The following is a 22,644-nucleotide window of genomic DNA, read 5'->3' as shown; positions in this document are numbered from 1 at the left end:
AAAAGCTCATCAGTTAACAGACATAAACAGGTGGATGAAACAAATGAGTGGGTAGAGGGGGGATGGGATGAGAAAAATCCTAGGATGTATTAGCACAGAGTGGCTGTGTGCACAGTTCAGTATAATCAATATCAGTGATCACAATACAGTAGATTCTATTTATAAGCTACCTCTTGCACCCTGCAAAAAGTTCCACTTATTCCAGATACCAGCAAGGCAGGTTTGTAGGGCTGCAGTCAGGGAAAAGTGCTGGGACGTGCCTTCCCTGGCTGCAACCTTGCAAATCTGCCTGCAGCCAGGGATCTGCTGCCCACACAGGAGATAATAGGCTGGAGCACATGCATCCTTGCCTAATGGGGGAACCTCTGGTGAAGTCCAGTGCTGCAGCTGGGAGGGAAGATTGCAGGCAGGGGAGTGCAGCAGCCTGGATGTTGGGGCTTTCTTTGGGGACTGGGTTGCGGGGCACCCACGGAGTTACATGGCACCCTTTCTGTGCTCTCAGGGCTGCATCCTGCCTTGGTACCACGAGGCTGAGACCAGGGAAGGAAGCACTAAGATGTGGTGAGACTGGGCCCTCAGTGCCAGGACAGGGCTCAGCCCTGAGAGCACAGGGAGTGGTACTGTGCAGCTCCATGGGCGGCTCAGAAATTGATGAAATTATGGAGAGAGAAACATTGCATTTGGTGCCAACGTGAACATTTACCACTCTAGGGTACTAACACTGTTACTCTATGATCTGGAAGCAGCTGCATGAAACAGACCTCAAAAGGCTGGAGGCAGAGGAGACGAGAGTTTTTCAAAAGCTGGCAGGTGTAGAGTGGAATGATTTTCAGACAAATGAAGAAGCTAGAAGGTGAGTAGGATGGGAAGTCAGAGTATGAGCCTGGCTGTGATCAAAAAGATTACGACAGTAGGGACACCGGAGAAGACAAACAGCTAATAGGATGCTAAAGAAAATAACGCAGACACAACCAAGGTCAGTCTGAGCTAGAAACCAGCCACCAGCTAGGTGGTGGGCCATCATACGCAGGCACATAACCAGGCTGGGCTTCAAGGAGGAAAAAGCCTGGGGCAGAAAGGAATGGTGATGCTGTACAGCTTCTTGGGTCTACAAAGATGCTCTAGGATGAAAGATATATGCACACACATACACAATCAGTTAGCCTTAATGTTTGCTCGTATTTTCCTTGGTAGATGAATAGAAACTGGAATGCCTCGCTGTTGCAAATAAATGGATAGACAGTTTATACCGGATACTAAGCTACTAACTGATACTAAGGGATCAGTTAATGGCATGTTAGAGCAGAGATATAAAGAAAATCCATTGGGCCGAGAAAGGTCTCATTTGTCCAATACAGGACGGAGACATGGTTCTGCAATTCCTGGGCCTGTCAGACCCAGACCAAGATGCAGGGAGGAGCTGGGAAGCTGTTTATCTAGTTAAGCAGAAGGTCAAGAGGCTTTGTAAATTAAGGACTGTTGGTTTTCTCACCTTGCTGAGGCAAATCACCCTTTGTTTTCCATGTCACTGTTTTGTTCTGATCAGGCTGAAGAATACCACATCCCTGATGACTCCACATGTTGGGCCAGGCTGGAGCAGCGCTTGGCACAGAGGGGATGATGACTGTTAGTTTGACTCACTGAAATGCTGTCTAACCAGATGGCACTGCTCATTGGGTTGGGCTCAGCAAGAACAGAAACAAAAAACTCCAGGCATTCTCAGAGCCACTGGGGTTGACTTGCCTCGTTGAGTGCTGGCCTCTTGGAATCATGTGTCTCTGCAGAACAGATCTAGAGGCAGAGGAGATAGCTGCATAGAGCTTTGCAATCTAGACCCGGTCAAAGAGCCGCTGGCCACAGTAGGCTCCAGGATTATAATGGAAAGGACTCTTCAATCATTCATTTTGGGTTCCTCTGTAAAGCAATACACTGCAGAGAAATCTCTTCAAGGGGACTCAGGGTGTTTTCCACTTCGGGGCTCATCGTTCATGTGTGCTGCTGTGTAATTTTGATGGTGATGGCAGATATATGTTGCAAACCCAGCATTTCAAAAGGACACACACACTCATCCAACTTGGCCAAATGGAAACATCTTCCTGACAGCACTGCATGAATAACAACGCATCAGTCCTGGGCACATCCAATCCATCCACAGCCATGGCCAGGCAGGGTCTGAGTTAGCAGCATCTCTCTGAAGAGGGAAATTGTGTGTTATTGGACATATAGCAATGCCAGGATCTGGGAAATCACTTTAATTGCCTGAGTGTTTCCTAATGTTTGGCTCCTGGAGACTTTATTTTTATACATCTCACACAATACAGCAGGATGGAACAAACAATCCAAGATGAGAAAAAGAGCCTAAATAGAAGAGATCAGGCGAAAGGAACTGCAATCACTGGGCTACAGATGAGATTGTTCTTGGGGCTGGATTCGGAGTTTCTTTTCTGAAATATCAGACTGATATTTGGCAGGGGCAGGGGAGGGTAAACAAACAAAAAGCTTGAAATGTCCTCTGTAGGGTCCATGTTTCTGTGCTGATCCAATCTGTGTGCTCATCTCCCAATCGTCAGCCACACCTGATTCCATTGGGACGAAGTGGGGTGGAACCAGAGGTGGGTGAGCCTCAAAGCTTTGGAAGTTCAACTCAGATAAGCCCCCCAAGCCTGACTCTGCATCCGTAACTTTTGGGTCTGAAAAACTGGTCTGAAAAACACAGCCAAAGCAGCTTTTTGTGCTAAGAACTCCATACAAAAAGCTGAACGGAAGACACCATTTGCAGCACATAACAGTGAGTTTTACTGGCCCTGCAAAAGCCAGGAATTGTGCTACGTAATCTAAAGCACCATCCACTGGCATCTTATCTATTGATTATTTGTATGGATATGATTTTTGTCACAGTAAATTTAGGCAAAATTCACAGAGCAGTCATGGTAAAAATGTACAACATCAGGGCATGCTCATGGCAGGGCTGAAGTTGAAGCTAAAGAAGTCTTGGACATCTGTTAAAAATCACAGAATCCGTGACCTCCATGCCAAAATCATACCCTTAATTCTTTGTTTGAAGTGGTGCTGTAGACGTGTTGGTCTCAGGATATGAGACACACAAGGTGAGTGAGGTAATATTTTCACACCAACATCCCTCACCGTTACAACATCGCTGCCCGCCTCATATATCTACAAGACAACGAACACCACTCATATCCACCCCAAGCACATTGCCAGCCTTATCCATTTCATCCTCCCCCAGAACAACTTTATATCCAACAGCAAACACTTTGTCCAAACCTTGGAAACTGGTCCTTTGGGGCTGCTCCAGCCAGCAGTCTGCACTCTGGGGCTTGATAGTCATTAGCCCAACGAAGAGCCCTTCCCACAGAACCTTTGGATCACTGAAGGGATTAGGAAAATCAGCATTGGTGCCCCTTTTCTTCACCCTTTGGTGCCTGTCTGTGCCCCCTCAAGCCCAGAAGAGCTTAGGAGCCAAATTCTCAGTGAAACATCCCATTAGGTACCAGAGTGGAGGGAAGTGCTCAGCAGGTGCCGAGGGAGACACAAAAGCTCCCAGTGCATGGGCTGCGGGTTGCGCATTTTCACTCCTCTCCACACTCCCTTGCGGATCCAGAGGAGGAAAGAGAGAACGGCAAAGAGCAGGAGAAGAGCTTTTCAGGGGAGAATGCCTCACAGCCAAGATGCTGCCCAAGGCAACTGACAGAACAATAGTCTGTTATTCATAAACCATAACCACACATGGGGGGGGGTATGTGGGGTCAAGGCCACACAGATTTATGCTTGGTCTGCTGGGGGGGGGGCGGGAAGAAGGGCTCAGTTCTTCTCCCGCTGCGCCTGCCCCCTGGCACACTCGGCCCCTGTACTTGGCAGCCTGGCCCAGACGGGGAGTGGAGGAGGCAGGACCAGCCACTTCTAACGCCAGCCACTATGGGTCGCTGCTCTGTGCAGTGCATGGCTGCCTGAGAGAGCCTGGCTGGGGAGGTGGCCAGGCCCAGCTGCCAGGGATAGGGCTGAACATGGCGGGGGGTGGGAGGCTCAGCAGGAGAAGGACAGAGCCCTCCCTGCAGGTAACTCTGGTGGGGCGGCAGAACATGGCAGCCCTGGGATGGGCTCAGGATGTGGCGGGGCGCTAGGCAGAGGAGACACGTGGGGTGGTCACATGCCCTCCCCTTAAGATTGTGCCCCCCAGGTTGAAGAGGCACGAGTTATCTACGTGCACACGCCACACTCTGCTCTGTGTGCTGGTAGAGGCAAGGGCATTCGAAGACTGACCAAGAGGGTCTGACAGAGTTTACATTAAAAGAAATGCAAAGCCAGTTACTGTGTCTGTCAGCTGTGCTGAGCAGAGGAGACTGATCCACAAAAGCTCTTTAATCCAACAGTGGCATTTAACCTTCCAGAGAGAAAGACATGGTCTGTGTCATCATACTCTGACTGACAGAGGTGACACTTGCAGGCAGTATTACCTTGCACGGGCTTCAGCTGTTTTAGAGCTAGAGAATTGTGGTTTCACTCTGAAAAGTAACTAAACTGTCATCCTGGGGCTCTTCTTCATTGACTCCAGCTCAAGCTGTGCTTTGTTTACAAGGAGAAGGAGATTTGCTTTCTCTTAACAGCCAACCTTGCTAATGCAGCCTGGGATCTGAGGGTCAAGCTGGGTTCTTTCCATCTCATGCAGCATCACCTGTAGTAAGAGTTCTGTAGGACAATTCAGGCCCTCAATTCGGCAACTCCTCTGCCATTTGACTCTGTCCTTTTTGATGCCTGTGCAGCCTCTAACTTACAATGGGCTTGCCAAAAGAGGAACGCACTAGAGCTCACTGAACTATCCTCTTGATGATGTGCAATGAGGAAGAGACCCTGGCTCCTCCTCTCTGTGCTGGCTGCTGTTCTGTGGCAGAACAAGGTCAGTTTCACACAATGAATTCCCACCAATGAAGGCCTTTTTGCATTGCTCATGTCCAACTATCCATCCATCTCTGCAGGATACGCTATCCAGGCCACTTCTCGCCTGTCTTTGCTTCGTAATTTCATAACTAGTGATTCAAACAACAGGGCTGCTTTTTTACTGGGAAACCCTGGGATAGACTCAAGAGAGAAAAAAATCCTCCTTGGAAAACAATCCATCTGCAATGAGTCACATGAAAATAGCCATGTTTGTTCTGCCATGCTACGCTGACAGCAGCAGCAGGGGAACAGTTTAACAGCTGAGGAGTTTTAGTTTGCGATGGTTAATTTGCCATTGTGAATAGTCTCCCTACAGGCAAAGGGCAGAGGTAAGCGTCCATGGTGAATTTCAGGCTGAATCAAAAACATTAGAAACTCAGGGTAGCTCCCCCAGGGGCAGGGACCAAGGATGTCCTCTTGAGGGCGGATTTTTTTTTGCTTTCATTTGGATAATTTCCCAGCAACAACAAGTGTTATCGCATTGGCTTCAAGACCTGCATCCTATTGCTGATCACTGATGCTCTCTTTACTATGATAGGGTTGTAAGCGTTAGTTTCCTCATTTTAGGAACGGGGATTGAATACTTACCCACCTCAGCGGGGTGTTGCAAGGCTTCGTTTGTTACAAAGCTCTTTGAAGAATTCCCCTAAAAGAGCACTGAAGGGCAAAGCGACCCTATTCACTGCTAATCAGAGAGTTAATGAGATGCTACAGTCGGAGCAGGAACAGAATCCAAATGTACTCCAAAATCAGGGCAGGCAGCCCCAATGCTCTGGCGTGGACCGCTCTGTACTGCTCCTGTCATTATTCCCGTACCTGCCTCTGCGGGAAGGACGCGTCCTACAGAATCTCTCAATGGTACTTCAAAGACTCTCGTCACCATGGTACCTAAGCATCGCACAGCAGTTCAGCTTCAATAAGTCTGTCCACAGAAGATTATCATCACATCGGCGCCTTCCACTGGGCATTCTTTTCCCCTCCTTGTGAAGGTGCCTAGAGGATTTGAGTGAGAATTAGCACATTTCTGTAGGGTTTCTGAAGCAGCCTATAAATAGTAATAGAGGATGTTATCACTGCTACATAATTCTATAGGCTGCACCAAAAACCCTGTAGAAAAAAGCACTTGAGGTCCTATTGTCTATTAAATCCTCTAGGTTTTTGAGTGATTTCTTATCTCCCCAGTGGTTTCAATACTATTCAATTCAATGGGACTGTTCCAGAAGGGTTTCTCTTGGCGTTTCTCCTGTTTTCCCCTCCAATCCGCCCCATTCTGGGGACCCATCCATACTTGTACCACCTTCGGCTCAACAAAATGTGAGCAGCCCAGACTATACAAGGCTGAGTGCGCTTCTTTCTGCCAACAGGGATCCAGGATCTTTAGGGGTGGGAAGGGACATATGTGTCAGAGGAATATGGTGAAAAATGGGAGTTCATTTGGGGCCCTGTGTCTAGGGAAAGCGCAGACATGAGACACAGTGGCATTTTTTCAGGGAAAGGTAAAGCTGGCCAGGGGGCTGTGCTGGATCTGTTTCCTCTTTTGTCTCATCTTTCAGTGGCATCTTGTTTTCATGCCTCCATTAAACATCCATCCTGAGGGTGAGGCTCCTGTATCTCTCCTGCAGCTGGGAAATGCAGCTCATGCTGGATCAAACGCTGAGGACACAGAGCGGTTGCTCTAATACTGTAGTTGTGGTGGCGGGGGTGCAACATGGCTTGCAGCTTCAGCATGCCCATCGCTTGCTCCAGGGAAGATTTATTTGCTTGGGTGCTATTAGGAGGGACTGATGCTCAAAAGCCTTGGCTCAGCTGACTTGTGTGGTAGGGGATGCTCAGATAGACCCCAGCCCTGCCCCTGGAGGAGAGCCAACAGTCAGGCCTGGAGGGGGCAGTTCAGAAGGAAAAAGCCACTGTTCCTGGCTCTTCCCCTGAGCAGGCCTACACATGAGCATTACACTTTAGACTATGTGGCTAGCTCCCCTCTCTGGGCAGTGAATTAATATGCAGCGGCAACACTTCCCCCTCGGTGGCTTTATTACATGGCCGAGGGGGCAAGGGTAGGAAAACAGACATGCTGGGGCTGGTGGGGAAGGCCTGACAGGTGTGCACCTGGGTTGAGATCCGCAGGAGTTCGCCTTGTTGCTGTTCATGCCAGTCTCCCAGGAACATGCTCCGTTCTGCTCTGCAGCCAGCCATACGTCCAGCTGGGCCCAAGGCCCTGGCAGATAGGTGTGCCAGTGCTGCCGCGAGGCTGCCAGCCCTTTATGGCCTGGCACCAGTCACATGACACAAGCCAGGGCTCCACTGACTAGGCCATACTCCATAAGTCCAACCGCCGTTACAGGAACGATGCAGCAGAGCAGAGGGGCCTGGGAAAAATGGCTCTGCCATCCTTTGACCGCGGGAACGCGAGGATTTAAGCTGCCCTGTTGCAGCAGAGGAGGATTACAGGAGCTTTGCTGGGGCTGATGGGGATGTGGGCTGAAATGAGGAAAAGGGTTTCACAGACGGGGCTCTGAACATCAGCCCTCCCTAGCAGCACGGACCAGCAGCCCCATGTTGACCCCATCAGTTCCGACTAAGCTACACCAGCATTCGCCACATGCCAGGATGCATCCCTTCTTAAGCAGAGGCAGACCCTTCTGCTGAGCTCAGAGCCACTGCCAGCGAGACACGTGGGGAATCAAGCCCCAGACAGGTTTCAAATGACAGTTCCATGGCATTGGGGGGGGGAAAAAAAAATCAATGCCAACCCCTCAGCTGGAAGGTCAGCTCTGCAGAGGGCAGCTTGCAGAATGAAGAGGCTCTGAAGCAGCGCTGGGCGCGCAGCTCTTGCTGAAGGCTTTGCCTATCTCTCTGGTCATATTGCGAATTACAGCTACATATTTCTGCACAGGATTGGATGTGTCATGCTCATTCAAAAGGAAAGCCTTCAGCGTATTAGTGAGAGCTGCAAGCTGACATATGGAGCTACTGGTGCTACAATCCCACTGAGGCAGGGCAGAGAGAGACAGTCAAGAGCTGCAAATGTTGACAGACAAATGCAACACGTCCCATGTGCCTTCCCCCATCCTATTTGCAGTGCAAGTTCATCCTTGAAAGGGCTTGTCCTCTTTTCAGAAAAGAAACTGTCCAGCCAACCAGATGATTTCCCCCACCCAAAGAGGTTCAGATTCATAAATTATACAAGGATTAGTTATTTTTTCCCTTTGGAACTTCCTTCCCCTCCAGAGTCTGTAAACTTCCCTGGCTGTTAACCTTCAGAGTATAGTGCACGGCCCAGGAGAAGGAGGTGTGGGGGACGGGTTAGGGTGCTAGCCCCCACCACAGGCAAGCCATGTTCAATTCTGGCTCCGCTACAGCCTGTGTGAGAGACCAGGTCCAGATTAAAGAGTTCTGGGGTGCTGTGCTCTATAGAAATTGCGCCCCCATCTTCCTTCAATTAGATAGTTAATGTGAAATACAGGACAATAACTGCTTGAGGAGAAAATTCAGTGTCCCGTCCCTCCTCTGACCCCCTAGTGCAGGGGTTCTTCGCCACAGGGCTCAGTGCAAGCCTGATGGTTTGGTGGTTATGGTAGAAGCGTGCTGGCCAAGTGCCGGGTGACAGCACCACTCATTCAGGTTTGGCCCTGCTGCCCCTACATCCCGACCAGGGGGATGCCTGTGGGCCAGATTTGAGTGAGTGACATTGTGACCTGCTGCCACTCAGGGTTTGTTGCTGCTGCTCTTGTTTCTTTCGTACAATGGGGATAATAGCACTGCCCTGCCTCACAGGGGTATTGCGAGGATAAATATACTAACAAAAGTGCGGCGCTGAGATACTAGGGTAAGGGGGCCATGTAGGTACCTAAGAGGTAGATTTTTGTTATGTGGTTTGATTTGATCTGAGGGGTCTATTTATTAGTATATTTTATAAGGTCATCAAGGGTGACTAGAGCATTGGACGGCTGCACTTTGACTGACCAGAGCCACAAAAAACGACAGGTTCATAGCACTGGCAGCTAAATCGCCTCTTTCCCCACCAATTGGGGACAGGGCGAGCTGTGCTAGCTTCCCCCCATGTCTGTGCCTCAATCCTGAGCAGGCAGGACCAGCTCTAGGGGGCAGGATAGGTCCTTCCTCATGGCCCATTTACGGCCCTTTTCTCAGTCCATTGAGAAGGGGGCCAGTGTGTCGGCCCTGGAGTGAGCCAAGCTCAGCATTGCCTAGTGCACCTGGAGCCATGGACAGGCCTGGCAAAACAATGGGGGGCCAAGCCCACACTCAGATCAGTGGCGTCAGTTCAGCCCTGTCGCAGACAGATAGAACAGACCCAAAGGGCCCCAGTTTGTGGACAAGGCTGAACTGAAATGTGCCTGAGACGAGGGAAGGTTAATTGCCTAGGACCGTGGTTCTCAATTTATTTACCATGGTGGGCCACATATGTAGTTTTCTGTGTTACATGGGTCACATCCACACCATATATATACACTACCTGTATGGCCCTCAGGATGCCCCATGGGCCGCTCCTGTGTGCTGATTGGGCTGCAGGTACCCAGCGGGCTGCAGCTGAGAACCACTGGCCTAGAGCATACAACAGAGCACTACAGATGAGAACAGCGCATTCTGAATGCTGCACAGTAACTGAAACTTGAGCCTATTAACTCACAGCAGGAGATATTCCCTCCGGCCATATCCCCTCGTCTGAGTGCGTCCTGCAGATTCAAGTGGTGAAATCCCATTGGAAGGGAAGGTCTGAAGAGCCTCAGGGCTATTGAGATGCCTCTGATTCAGGGAGCCTGGCAGCAGCAGAAGCTGCAGAGAGCTCTATGGAAGACGCAGGGCCACCATTCAGTGCACCGCAAAGCTACTTTGCAATACGCTTCAGGCCCAGAGCAGTCCACTCACTTGGGAGACCGGGCCAGGCATTTGCTTTTAGAAAGAATGTAAAGCTTCTCCTCTTGGGCCCACCATAGGTTACAGCTGCGGACACAGAGCCTGGGAGCTAGAACGTGCCAACGTGCTTCTTGCTGGCTTCCAATCATGGGAGAAGCCCGCAAGGAGACGGTGTTCAGAAAAATCTATGCAGGGAAAATCCAGCTGCTGGCAGATAGTTCCACCTCTGCCTTCAATTGTGAGCTCTTCGGGGCAGGGGACTGTCTCTTGGTTCAACGTTTGCACGGCACCCTAGTGCAATGGGGGCCTGGTCTGGGACAGGAGCTCCTGGGGGTCATACCAGTAATACTTTCCTATCCAGTAGCCCCAGGCTGGGTCAGGAATTCTGAGTCAGGGGAAGAGACCTGCAGGTGGGTCACCAGAGGCTGCCTGCTGGGTTACACCTCACCCAGTGAGCAGGAAAAACAAAACCTTGTGGGAGTTGGGGGAAGAGAATAGCAGCTCCCTACCCATCCCCCACTTTCTACAGCTGCTGGTCTCTTCGTCTGCACTCCCAGAGCAGCCAGCTCCCCAGCCCTTCTTTCCCGGTGGGGCGACCAGACAGAAAATGTGAAAAATCGGGACGGGGGTGGGAGGTAATAGGAGCCTATATAAGAAAAAGACCCAAAAATCGAGACTGTCCCTATAAAATCGGAACATCTGGTCACCCTATCCCCTGGTGTGCAGATCAAGTGTTGCACCAGAATAAGTCAATCCTGCAGCATGGAGAGACCAACCTGGGCTAGCGGGGCCCGAGCTAGCATGCTAAGATAGCCGTCTAGACATTGCAGCTTGGCTTCTCACACCTAGAGAGTCAGGTGGGCTTGCAGCTGCAGTGTAGACATCCCCTGAGGCTGCTCCTGCTGTGGGGCTGGAGTCGGGAAACATGACCAGCAGCAACCCCCTGTCCAAAAGCACTAACCCCACCCAGCACCCACCCTGGGCACCCCTCTCACATGCAGCGCCCTCTCCCAGCTCCTGCCATACCCTGAGCAGTACCTAAGAAATCCTTGGAAACTAAAAAAACCCTTGGGTCTCAGCCTTTCCCCCAGGCACTCCAAGCCACCCATCTGCTGCAGATTCAAACCAGGCCTCTTGAAGTACAGCTCCACCACTGAGAAATGACTGGGACCTCCTAACACAGCAGCTCTGTGCAAATCCCGTCAGAGCTGGGCTCACAACAATGATATCCCATCAGAAAATGATGATCGGCTGAAAGCAAAACCTTTTGGGGAAATGTGTTGATTTCAACACAATTTCATCGGGGGGATGTTTTTAAAAAGTTCGATGAGGTCTAAGCACTCCATTTTGAGATTTTCAGAATGTTTGGATTTTTTTATTTCAAAACAACTTTTTATTTAGAATTTTTCAAAAATTTATCTTGTACACATGGCCTGACACTTTGAAAAGAAAGTTGGAAATTGGAATAAAACATTTCAATTGACCCAAGACACATTTTATTTTCCAGAATTTTGTTATGGGAAATTTCCATTTTTTTCCCCATTCTGTTTCGAATGGAAATCTTGTTTGAGTTTTGCAGATTTTCCTGCAAAACAGAAAGTCTGGTTCTCACCCAGCTCATAGCCAGAGTCACAACTATCAATCCCAGAGACCACAGCAGTCTTAGAGCCACCACAACCAGAGGAGAGGAGCTGGGTTCTGTGCCTTCTCATGGAACATCAGCAGACTTGCTTGCTAAGTTCCAAACAGTTACGGCTTTGCAATGGAGGTAGCACAGATTTCACCAAGGGCCTAATCTAGTCTGCACCACCTTTCCCTGGTGACAATGCATGAGAAGGTTACAGCACGGACAGCTCTTCTACCTCTGAAGGCCAGCTAAAAAAACATCACCTGCCTCAAGCAGTTTTGGCTCTAAAAAGTGCTACAGACTCCAAGAAGTCTACTAAAGGCTTTGCTATTGATTTTAAGTGGAAAATGCTCGGATACCACAGAGATGGGTGTGGTATATGAGAGAGAGAGAGAGAAAGAGAGAGAGAGAGAGAGAGAATCAGTCCTGCTTGGCTGTCAGATCTCAGGCTGGCAGCTAAGGAAAAACAAATCTTTTTACCTTTAAAGTGACTCTGTTTGGTCTGCAATTAGTGACCCCAAACGGAGGTGCAATGGTGCCCTTTTTACTGTCACTCCTCAGAGCAGAACTGCACTGTAAATCCATACCCATGATGTCTTGTAAATCCACTGGCCACTGTGGCTTTAACATCTGCCACAACGCCATCCAGAACCGGCTGGTGAAAGCCATCCCTCTGTCCCTGGCGAAGATCACTGTTGACTCTGCCATCCCCGGGAGAAGACAGCCGACTGCAACCTGACATCATCGTGACAGACACAGAAAAGGTGGTGGTCCTCATGGTAGACGTGTCAGTGACATTTGAAAACAGGTCACTGGCCTTTCATGCGGCCCAAGTATGAAAGACATTGAAGTACACTCCGCTGGCCGACACCCTGAGAGCCCAGGGCTATGAGGTCCAGATACATGCCCTGATCGTGGAATTCCTGGGCTCGTGGGACCACCACAACGAGCCGGTACTGAGAGCGTGGGGAGTCGGGCAACGCTATGCCTGACTCATGAGACAGCTCATGGAGTCCGACACCATCAGGTGGTCCAGAGACATCTACATGGAACACATCACGGGACACCGTCAATACTACGTTGAGTAATCGAGACCACTAGCCAGGGAAATAACCCACTTCCTTCCCTGACGAACCAAGGGACACACCCCATCCAGGTACTTATTCACTACACCGATACTGACTCGAACTCTTTATACATTCCATGGGTGACGTACACGAGCCCACTTACCAACCGACGCTTTAAAAACTCCCACACCCCAATCTGGGTCTACGTTGGTTGTGTGATATGTATGTCTCTCATGATCCTTGTAACCAGTATCTGTAAGCCCTCATAACTCAATCCTGACCCCAGATGTACAGAACCTTCCCTCTTAACTTGTGTATATTTAATTTTAAACATTAACTTTAACAACATTTTTATTACGTAGCTGACCAGGGATTTAGAAATTTCTGGAGTTCTCCTCCATCCTTACATAGATTCCACACTCAGTGAGGGCAACGGACCCTCTAGGGATCCCTGATATTATATAGTAAGCGTGAGGGACTCAACGAGACAGTGGTCAAAGCACAGCTGTATAGGATGGCCTTAGTCGGTATGTCCTGGCTGAAAGATTCATGCCATCATCAATACATGTGGGAGAAATGCAGTTCTTACCTCTTCCTTGCCCTAGTGCAGTCAGGCCTCCTCAACACCAGTGGTTATGCAACAGCAGCACTGCTTCAGTTTCAGTGACTTGCTGCAGGGGGGGTGGGGGGTGGGTTCTCTTCTTTAGGACTGACTCATCCAGGACGCACCAGGCTGTCTCGTCAGAGCTGGGAGCCCCAGTCTCCTGCCAAAATACAAACTGGGATAAAGACACACCATGTGCTTAAACAGCAGCTGCAATTAGATACAGCATTCTTCTTCCTCACGTCCTCTCCTAAACAATTGCATGCTGTTGCTTTGTGCTGCTAAGCAGCTGATGCGTTCCGCCCCAGAGGTGACTCCATTCCAAAGTAAGGGGATCTTCATCTAATCTGTTCTGGCAACCTTTTGTTATAAAAGGAACGTTGGAAATCTGTGATGACACTTTGTTCATTCCACTGTCAGCTAGGACTACACCATTCACTGTCTTCTGATTTTTATGGCCCTTCTATTACAGGAATGAGGCATTAGACAGCATTTCCTTTTGGCCTTCTCAGGCATCTCTGCTCCCTTTTCCTGGAACACATGCTCCAGCTGCAGGTTCAATTCCTCTCCATCCTGAGAGAGGCAGCAGGTTTAAAAATAGCCCCCCAGCCATGCCCAAATCAAATGAGGGTATGTGCGTCTTGCACAGTGGAATTAACCTCTCAGCACCCCCTTTGAAGCACAAAAAGAGCTGTGCAACATTAAAATTACAGTGCAAGAGCCTCGAAAGAAAGGAGCAAAGCTCTCCCTGTAGAAATACCTTTCAAGAGGCAGAGCCTAACGCCCAGTGTTGCTAAGGGAGCAAGGGGGGAGGAGGTGCCGGGTGCGTGCATGTGTCCTGGTGGGAAGAATGTGCCAGTGCTGGATTTACTTCCTCTTCTCTATTCGGAAAAGGGACAAATCCCACCTCTTGGGGGGGTGTCAGAGCAGCAGACTCCACCCCTCTCCAGCTCCGGCTCTTGGAAACTGCATGGATTTACCAGCATGGGCAGAGAGAGGAGTCTGCTGGAACAGATCATCCCAGCTCTGCTCTTAGCCCAGATCCCAACACCCACCTTTATGGGGACTGGCAGGGATGCCTCAGTGCTCCAGCCTTATCTTTGTTAACAGCAGCTAAGATCTGCCTTGACATTAAAGCAACACTCCTTCCGATTTACATTCTAGCATCTGCAAGGAGAGCAGAAAGCCCTCACATCTCTCCGTCTCTGGGAGGATATCAGCTCCTAAGCACTCGGGCCACTGTTTATCTGTCATTTCACATGCCATGGAACTTTGGACAGGTCTGGAGAACAGCAACTCTTGCTCACAGCTTCAATTCAATTACTAACACCTTAAAAGCCTCCAGGGTCACAAGGACCACTTAGAAGGCAATCGGAGTAAATAAATGCCTGAATTTTCAGGGGAAGGACAATAGCTGGGACAGGCAGCTGTACCAGGATTTCTTCCAGCAGAGTGATCGCTTCCCCATCTACCTGCCAGGCACAGCTTTAATATACAGTAGGAGATTTAGCCTTTGGACTTGAAGACAGCTGTCTGCAGGTAACTGACTCCTATCTTCACTTCCATCTGTGGTCCTTGAAGGCTGTTGTCTTCAGGGTAAAATAACATACAGCTGAGGGAGAGCAGGGATTTTTTATTTATTTATTTATTTTTTTGAGAGGCTGTAAATTTGTGGGCACTGGCAAAAAATCAGAATGATGCTGTTATAGTAACAGGAACCTTTGTGCCTAACGCAGCCCTGTCTACTCAGCTGCATGGAATTTGTCTGCACGTCTGACAACAGCTTCTCAACACTATCTTCACAGTTAAGTGCATCTATTATTATGCTCTGGGGCTGGAAAAATCCATAACTGCAGAGAGATGGAGCTGGGTCAATGCACTTCAGTGCCCTGCCACTCTAAGAATGCCACAGATGATGCCAATGCCACCTTTGAAGTCCTTGCTGATACCAGTGATGTCTTGGTCACCTACTTCCTGGGGTGCATCCTGGCCGTGATGTGCCTGGTAGGCATAGTTGGCAACCTCTACACGTTGGTGGTCGTGAACCTCTGCATGACATTCACTGGCTCGATGTACATTTATATCGTCAACCTGGCACTGGCGGATCTCCTGTACCTGTCGACCATTCCCTTTGTGGTCTGGACGTATTTCATGAAGGACTGGTACTTTGGAGATGTGGGTTGCAGGATCCTGTTCAGCCTGGACCTCCTCACCATGCACACCAGCATCTTCATCCTCACTATCATGAGCACCGAAAGGTACCTAGCCATAGTCAAGCCATTAGACACTATTGGGAGATCCAGACACTACCAGAGGACTGTCACCTGCCTAGTGTGGATGGTGTCCTTTCTTCTCGCCCTCCCAACTATGATCCTCATAGACCTCAGGACGAGTGACCAGGGCGGAGTGACCAAGCGCATGTGCCACCCCACTTGGCAGATGGAGACCTACAAAGTGTACCTCACCATCCTTTTTAACACCTGCATCCTGGCTCCGGGGCTTGTCATCTGCTACTTATACATTCAGCTGGCCAGGACATACTGGAGATCTCAGACTGCTGTTTTCAGCACCAGGGAAATGAACCAGTGCCCCAAGCAGAAAGTCCTGTACATGATATTCAGCATCGTCCTCACCTACTGGGCTTGTTTCATACCCTTCTGGCTCTGGCAGCTGGTCATCATCTACTACAAGCAGCCAGGGAACCTCACCACCACCACTACGGTCTACATCAATTTCATCGTGACCTGCCTGGCCTACAGCAACAGCTGCATTAACCCTTTCCTTTACACGCTGCTCTCCAAGAATTACAAAGAGTATCTGAGGAGTCGTCAGAAGAATTGCATCCACCTCTCCAAGATAAAGCCCAAGAGGCATTCCTCGAGGCAGTCCATATTCTCTGGAAGCCACGCACACACAGACTCCATAGCCATCGCTCAGCTCACAGGGCTCGCTAACGAGGATGTCTGCACTCTGTGAAAGGTGAGTAGGTGTGAGGGGGAATGGAGCTATTTAAGGATCCATGCTCCATGGTTTTATTTACATGTTTGGTACCACCTGCGTGGCACAGCTGCACCAGAATTTACATTCAAATGCAACACACTAGATATGAGCAACATATTCCCTTCTGGTAGCCAATCCACATAGAGGATAAGAGCCTACTACAGTACCAGCTAACCAAGTTACTCATTGGAAACATGGTAGAAGCCCAGGCTTTGGAGCCAAAAGTCCTGGGTTCTAGCCATGTTGCCCCCCACATGGTGCAGGTAGGTCATTACCCATGTAGAAGATCATTACAGTAGCAGCTCTGGTCTAAACTATGTTCACATAACTCATTTCGAGTCAGTGTGGCAGGGAAAAGGAGGCTACGTGGCATAAGCACCATGCCTCGGTTTTCTGGCATCCAGCACCAGACAAAAGCTTTAAGAATCGCTGCTTCTCCACACAGAGAGAGCCCTTAAATCTAATGTAATTGAATGGAAAACACAGATGCTGCTGCCTGCCCCCAACCAGTTCATTTCATTTGTGTTTGCATTTTAACCAACGTCTTTCCCTTGAAGAGCCCAGTGTGTTGTTAGAGCTGATATGATGTTGTTAAACAATGACATGTCACGACAATAAAGAGGTAAAACAATAGCTCCTAGCCAGGGAAGGCAGAATCTCTGACCATTGGAAGAACCAGGTTCCCAGCCTGTCTGTTTTGGGGGAGTTTCTCAGATTATAATTAAAACCTAGTCTCATGGTGCCTACTGAAGTTCCATTGAAAATTAGATTTACTAAGTAAAACAATCTCCAGGCAAAAAGCAGAGCTCTGAACCGAATTGATCCTTTCAGTTCTGTGCCATCCTGCTTTCGGAATTGTTTTGGACGCGCTGCTTTTGACAGCTATCGAACGACTGCTAAATCCAGACCCAGACGGCTGTAACCTTCCATCGTCACACCCACACAACAGACGGTAACTTTCAAGGACAGAGTAAATTCTACTCTGCATTTTAGTGCCCTGGTGGATCTGACAGGCTGGATGTGATTCTAAGGCAGGGCCGCCCAGAGGATTATGGGGGCCTGGGGCAAAGCAATTTCGGGGCCGCTTCCGTAAGAAAAAGTTGCAATACTATAGAATACTATATTCTCATGGGGCCCCCTAAGGGCCTGGGGCAAATTGTCCCACTTGCCCCCCCTTCTGGGCGGCCCTGTTCTAAGGCCTGGCCTACGGTACATCAGCTTACGGTTTCCCGCCATTGCTACCACTGCTGTACGGGTCCGTCAGTGGAAGGGCTCTGGTCTAGGCAGGCTGACAGAATTTTAAACACCACGTGGACTAAGCCTGCTCCAAGCAGGTCTCCACAACAGTGGCAGCTGGGAGTCTGTCTACACGGACGCTCTCCCAGGCGCTATGACTGGTGGGACTTTGCTGGGGTAGCAATGGTGGGAAACGTGGGGGAAGTCAAGTCTAATGCAGGCATGGTCTACCTGGCATTTTCACAAGCAGAAACATGGTCTCCCTAGGCCACAGGGGGTCTTGAAAGGCCTGTTTTAGATTAGGGAATTTTAGAGACAAATTGCTTTTCTTGCTAACACCCGCCCAGCTCCAGTGTGCGTTCATTAACATATTCCACCAATTGTCCTTCTGGCTGAGCCGGCCTGGGGGCAGCCCCTCTGGAGGCCCAGAAGAATGCCTCTGTGCTGGCCAGATGGTGCTCCCTAGCAAAAGGACTGGCCAGGTGGTTAATAACCTAGTAAAAGCATCCTGATCGGTTAGTAACTTAGATTGGTTAAGAATTAAATCACATGGTGTGTTAATATCTGCTGCAAAGAGCCACAGATGTATTAAAAAGCCACTTGCAGCTCCCAAACCTCAGTCTGAGTATCAGTGTTATTGCGTCCTCTTCCCTCTCTCTAGGGTCCGTGGGGAAGAGTAGTGTCCCTATCAATTCACCCCCCAGAAGGTCTTCTGTCGCTGGGTTCTCCCTGGGACACAGAGGCTGAGGAGGAACAACAGTGCCAAACCTTCTGCCGTCACTCGCACCCCATGCACATGTCCTTTTCTACTGGTTCCTGCCCCAATGGTGATGGTTCTGAGCTGTTGCCATCTAACCCAGTGTCTGCACTTCTTCTGCTATTAGGTGCCGATCAGCACCTGCCACTTGGGCACCATCATGAAATTAAATGAACTCCAATAACGTTGTCCCTAAGCAGGCAACGGACTGACTCTGCTGTAGGCTACCCCCGCCAGCTGACTGACACAGCACCTGATGGTAACACCCTGGGACAGAGAAGCTGGATGGACAATGGTGCATCTCGAACTATACCCAACAGGTGACCACACTCAGCAGAGAAGATTAAGCCCTGGGACCTCACTGCAGGTTGTCACCACTGTGACGGGGTGTGTGGGGAGAATATGCAGGTGGATGAAGGACTGTGCACAGTACAGATGCTGTTGGTGGACTCCAGGGAACTCCTCTCCCAACAGAAGGGCCAAAGTTAAAATGCTGGACGAGCCCAGGAGATGGGTGGGTGACTTGCTGCAGGCTGTAGTGAGGATGCAACAAGGCTACCTGAACTCCGCTCCCCTGCGACAGAGTGAGGAACGGCTCTGGCACAGCCTGCCCGGCTCTGCTGCGTTCCCTTCTCCGCACGCACAGTGTGGCACAAGGCGGGCACTCAAGCCCATTGCTTTCTAACCCCCCTATCCCGCACCTGATGTTGCATTTTTATTATTGGGTTCAAAGGTTTCATTAGTAAAATAAAAATTCGCTGAAAGAGAAGGCGGCACTTTTCTCTGCACCTAGGGGCAGCTTTCAGTTGAGCCAGAGCTGAAAGCAGGTCCCTTTAAATGGTGTGGGTGGGGGCAGTTTACGAGGCTTGGCCCAGAGAGGAGTGCTGGGGTTGGGATGGGGGAGTGGGCCTTGAGCCGTGTGGGCACTGCCAGGAAATGGGACAGGGAGGGTCCCACTCAGAGGCAGATTGAGATCTCCTGGGGCCCTGGGATGGAGCAATGTGGGGGCCCGGACACTGGCACCGGAACTGTGGCCCGAGCCGGCCCCGCCTACAGCCCCACTCCATTCCACCCCTTCCTCCAAGACCCTGCCCCTCTTCCACCCATGGCCCTACCCCATTCTGCCCCGAGACCAGAGATGCTGTGCCCCTGCTGCAACCCTGGGGCTGTGGTAGGAAGCAAGAGCTCCTGTAGCCCTAGGGTTGTGGTTGGGAGAGGGTTTTCTGGGGGTCCCAAATTGGCTGGGACCCCTGGGGCACTGGCCACACTTTAGAAATGGGGAAATTGAACCTACAACTCAGGATATACATCCGCCAATCCCTCCCTCCCAAGGGGCTGGCCAGGCCCAGAGGTCCTAGGTTGGAAGCCATACTCCAGCCACTGTTCTACTGGAGACAGGAGTTCTCAGGGCCACTGGGAGTGGGAATTCATCACCGTATTTAATGGTCTCTGTATACAAAACGCAGTGGGCCCAGCCCTGCAGTCCTTGCTCAGGCTAAACTGCCAGTGCTGTCACCTGCCACACACACAGGCTCAGACCCATTCCCCTCACACAGGAACAAGTTCCCAGAGTCACTGCCATGCAGGGGGGCCGTGAGTCACAGACAACTGTGGAACATGATCACCGTCTTTCAGGGACAGGCTGGTGGGGGGATCCAGAGATTGGGGAGTGGCTCTGGCATCTTTCACCAGTGGGTCAGTGGCCCAGATCTAATTTAGGTTAGGAGGGCTCTAAAGTTGCTACCACTTTATTGCTATCTCAAGCGTGTTTGGAAGTGTCAGTCCCGTCCCTAGCGGACACTTGCCCACATCACAAACACACACCAGGCAGCTGCCCAAGGGTTACGTTGGCTTTGGAGACCAATCCCCTACCTGCTCTCAGACCTGGGCTGCATTAGCAGAGCACCGTGGGTTGCCCTGCTGTGGCCCAGGCTGTCTCCATCCTGTTCAGACAGGACTGCCAATCTGGCCCTTTTCACCCACGCTGAGTTACATTTCTACAGCCCTGCATGGGAGACTCTGCCACAGAGAAAATGACCCCTACCAGTCCCGACCCAAATGCTGGTGGTTCCCTCCCCCAAAGCAGGTGAGAGAGATCAGGGCTACAACCTGAAGAACAAAGACGAGAAAGATCCCAGCCTGGCACTCAAACCAAGATGAGTGCACATGGAGATTTCTGTAGAACAAGGTCAGGTCACCAGGGCCAGAGTGTGAGATAACAGTTTCCACCAAACCCTCTGCGACGGAGGATGCTGGCGATTGATGCTGGTTTCACTGGACCCTCACCAGGGAAGCCTTTTCAGCTCAGCGAGGAGTGACACATGCACCATGCGAACCAGGCATCTGCCCTGCAGCTGCATCCACTCGCTGAGCCCAGGGGTTGTGTTCACAAAGCGCCTACATGACTCAAGAGCCCGCGTCCCACTTTCAAAAGGCATTTATGTACTCAGGAGCCTAAGTGAAGGAGATGCTTTTAAAGCTCCTAAGTCACTTTTAAATAGGGAGCGCAGCCTCCTAAGTCACTTGGGTGATTTACATTTTTTTACCCCAGTTCCCAAGTATACAGAGCCCAGGACACGTCTAGGGAGCTCAGACACTGAACCCACAGGCCCTTTTCATGTTGTTTTGAATTCTTTACAGCCAGAGACTTGTCCACACTGACTGATGGACCATCTATTCCATCAACGCCTATGCTTGCTCAGGGCAACAACATACAAAGAGAAAGGAAGGCTCGATCCCTGCCCCACGAGCTCACAGCACACGCAGCCACAGGGGTGGGGGCAGATGTCACCGAGAACCTCCCCTCGGACAATACGCTAGCATTGCGCATCCAGCCTCTCTGCCAGGCAGCAATGGACAGCGGTTACAGTCTGCCACCAAGCTGGAAGGACGAATGCAGGGAGTGGGGAATCTCTCACTCACGTGCTTGGGTGGCCCCTAGGTCCATAGTGTCTGAGCACCACACGATTTCGAATCTATTTGTCCTCACACACACCCCGCAGGCTGGGCAGGGCTCCTAGTTGAGGCACAGAGTTTGAGTGACTTGTGCAAGGTCACACAGTCCGAGGGGAGCAAGAAATCAAACCTGGATCTCCGGAATCCCAGGCTGGCACCCTAACCATCGGACCGTCTCCTCGATTCTGAAGACAGCTAAGCCCCATGCCCTGCCAGAGACAGTTTCTTGCACTGCCTCACAACAGGAGAGTCATTTCTACTGCCTTTTACATGCACCAGCTGGTGGGTAAATACGTAAATAAGAAATCCCCTGTCAGAGATTCACAGATTCTAAGGCTGGACGAGACCACTGGGATCTAGTCTGACCTCCTGTATGGAGCAGGCTGTGGAACTGCCCCAAGATAATTCCTAGAGCATCGTCTAGACAAACATCCAGTCTTGATTTAAAAATAGTCAGTGATGGAAATTCCACCATAAGCCTTGGAAAATTGCTCCAATGGCTAATTACCCTCAGTCAAAAATTTACGCCTTATTTCCAGACAGCATTTATCTAGCTTCAACTTCCAGCCATTTGGATCATGCTCTACCTTTCTCTGCTAGATTGAGGAGCCCGTTATTAAATATCTGTGCCCCTTGTAGGGACTTACAAACTGTACTCAAGGTACCCATTTGCTTTCTCTTTGTTAAGCCAAATAGATTGAGCACCTTGAGTCTCACAAGGAGGTTTTCTAATCCTTTGATCATTCTTGTGGTTTGTCTCTGAACCCGTATTACCATTTATTAACATCCTCCTTGATTTGTTGGCATCAGAACCGGACACAGTATGACAGCAGTGGTCCTACTCATACCAGATACAGAGATAAAATAACCTCTCTGCTCCTACTCGAGATTCCTGCATGAAATGCCCAGGAAAGGTCTTCACCCCCTAGAGCCTGTGTAGACACTTCAGGGGACCCACGCTGACCATCACACTGTGCTATCAGGAATAAAACATTTCCCGCCAAAGCCTCTCATATAGTTCTCTTTGCCCATCTGGCTGCTTCCCTAAGTTTGGGGAGGGGGGGGAGGGAGAGTGAGTGTGTGTGTGCGCGTGCGAGAGAGAGAGAATGAGAGAGAGTGCGTGTGCGCACGCGTGTGAGAGCGCACGCGCCAGGGCTTGTCTACACAACAAAGTTAAGTCGATTTAAGTTAGGGCAATCTACATCCACCGCAGTAATTAAATTGGCCATTCGTGTCCATCCTACCCTCCTCCTGCTGGTAGTGCGCATGCTCACCAGGCATGCTTGCTCCTTAAGTGGGGCACTGTGAGGGGCTGACAGCCCGAGCAGTCTGCCCCGGGGTGGTGGGGTCCCAACTGTCAAAGGCAGCAACAGGCGATGTAAACAACACCCCCATTGTATACACAGACACTGAGTTGACCCAACAGCTGTGCCTCTCGCAGAGGTGGAGTTATTAAGGAGATGTAGTGGGTGACTTACATGTGGAGAAGCAGCAACAGAGTGTGGACACTTACAGAGTTAGGTCGACGTAAGCGCCGTAACGTAGACCAGGCCTGAGTGAATAGATG

General features: G+C 50.3%; 1 protein-coding gene across 1 annotated transcript; it reads left to right on the top strand.

Annotated features, from left to right (window-relative positions):
- The first annotated feature begins 14,989 nt into the window (after nucleotides 1–14,989).
- LOC116817557 (urotensin-2 receptor-like) lies at nucleotides 14,990–16,105 on the top strand. Its single transcript, XM_032767770.1, has one exon. The coding sequence runs from the start codon at nucleotides 14,990–14,992 to the stop codon at nucleotides 16,103–16,105; it is 1,116 nt and encodes a 371-aa protein (XP_032623661.1).
- Nucleotides 16,106–22,644: the final 6,539 nt, after the last annotated feature.

The sequence above is a fragment of the Chelonoidis abingdonii genome, chromosome 9 (assembly GCF_003597395.2).
Source record: "Chelonoidis abingdonii isolate Lonesome George chromosome 9, CheloAbing_2.0, whole genome shotgun sequence".
Classification (NCBI taxonomy): Eukaryota; Metazoa; Chordata; order Testudines; family Testudinidae; genus Chelonoidis; species Chelonoidis abingdonii.
Note: the sequence above shows the minus strand (reverse complement) of the source record. Positions and strands in the feature narration are given on the sequence as shown.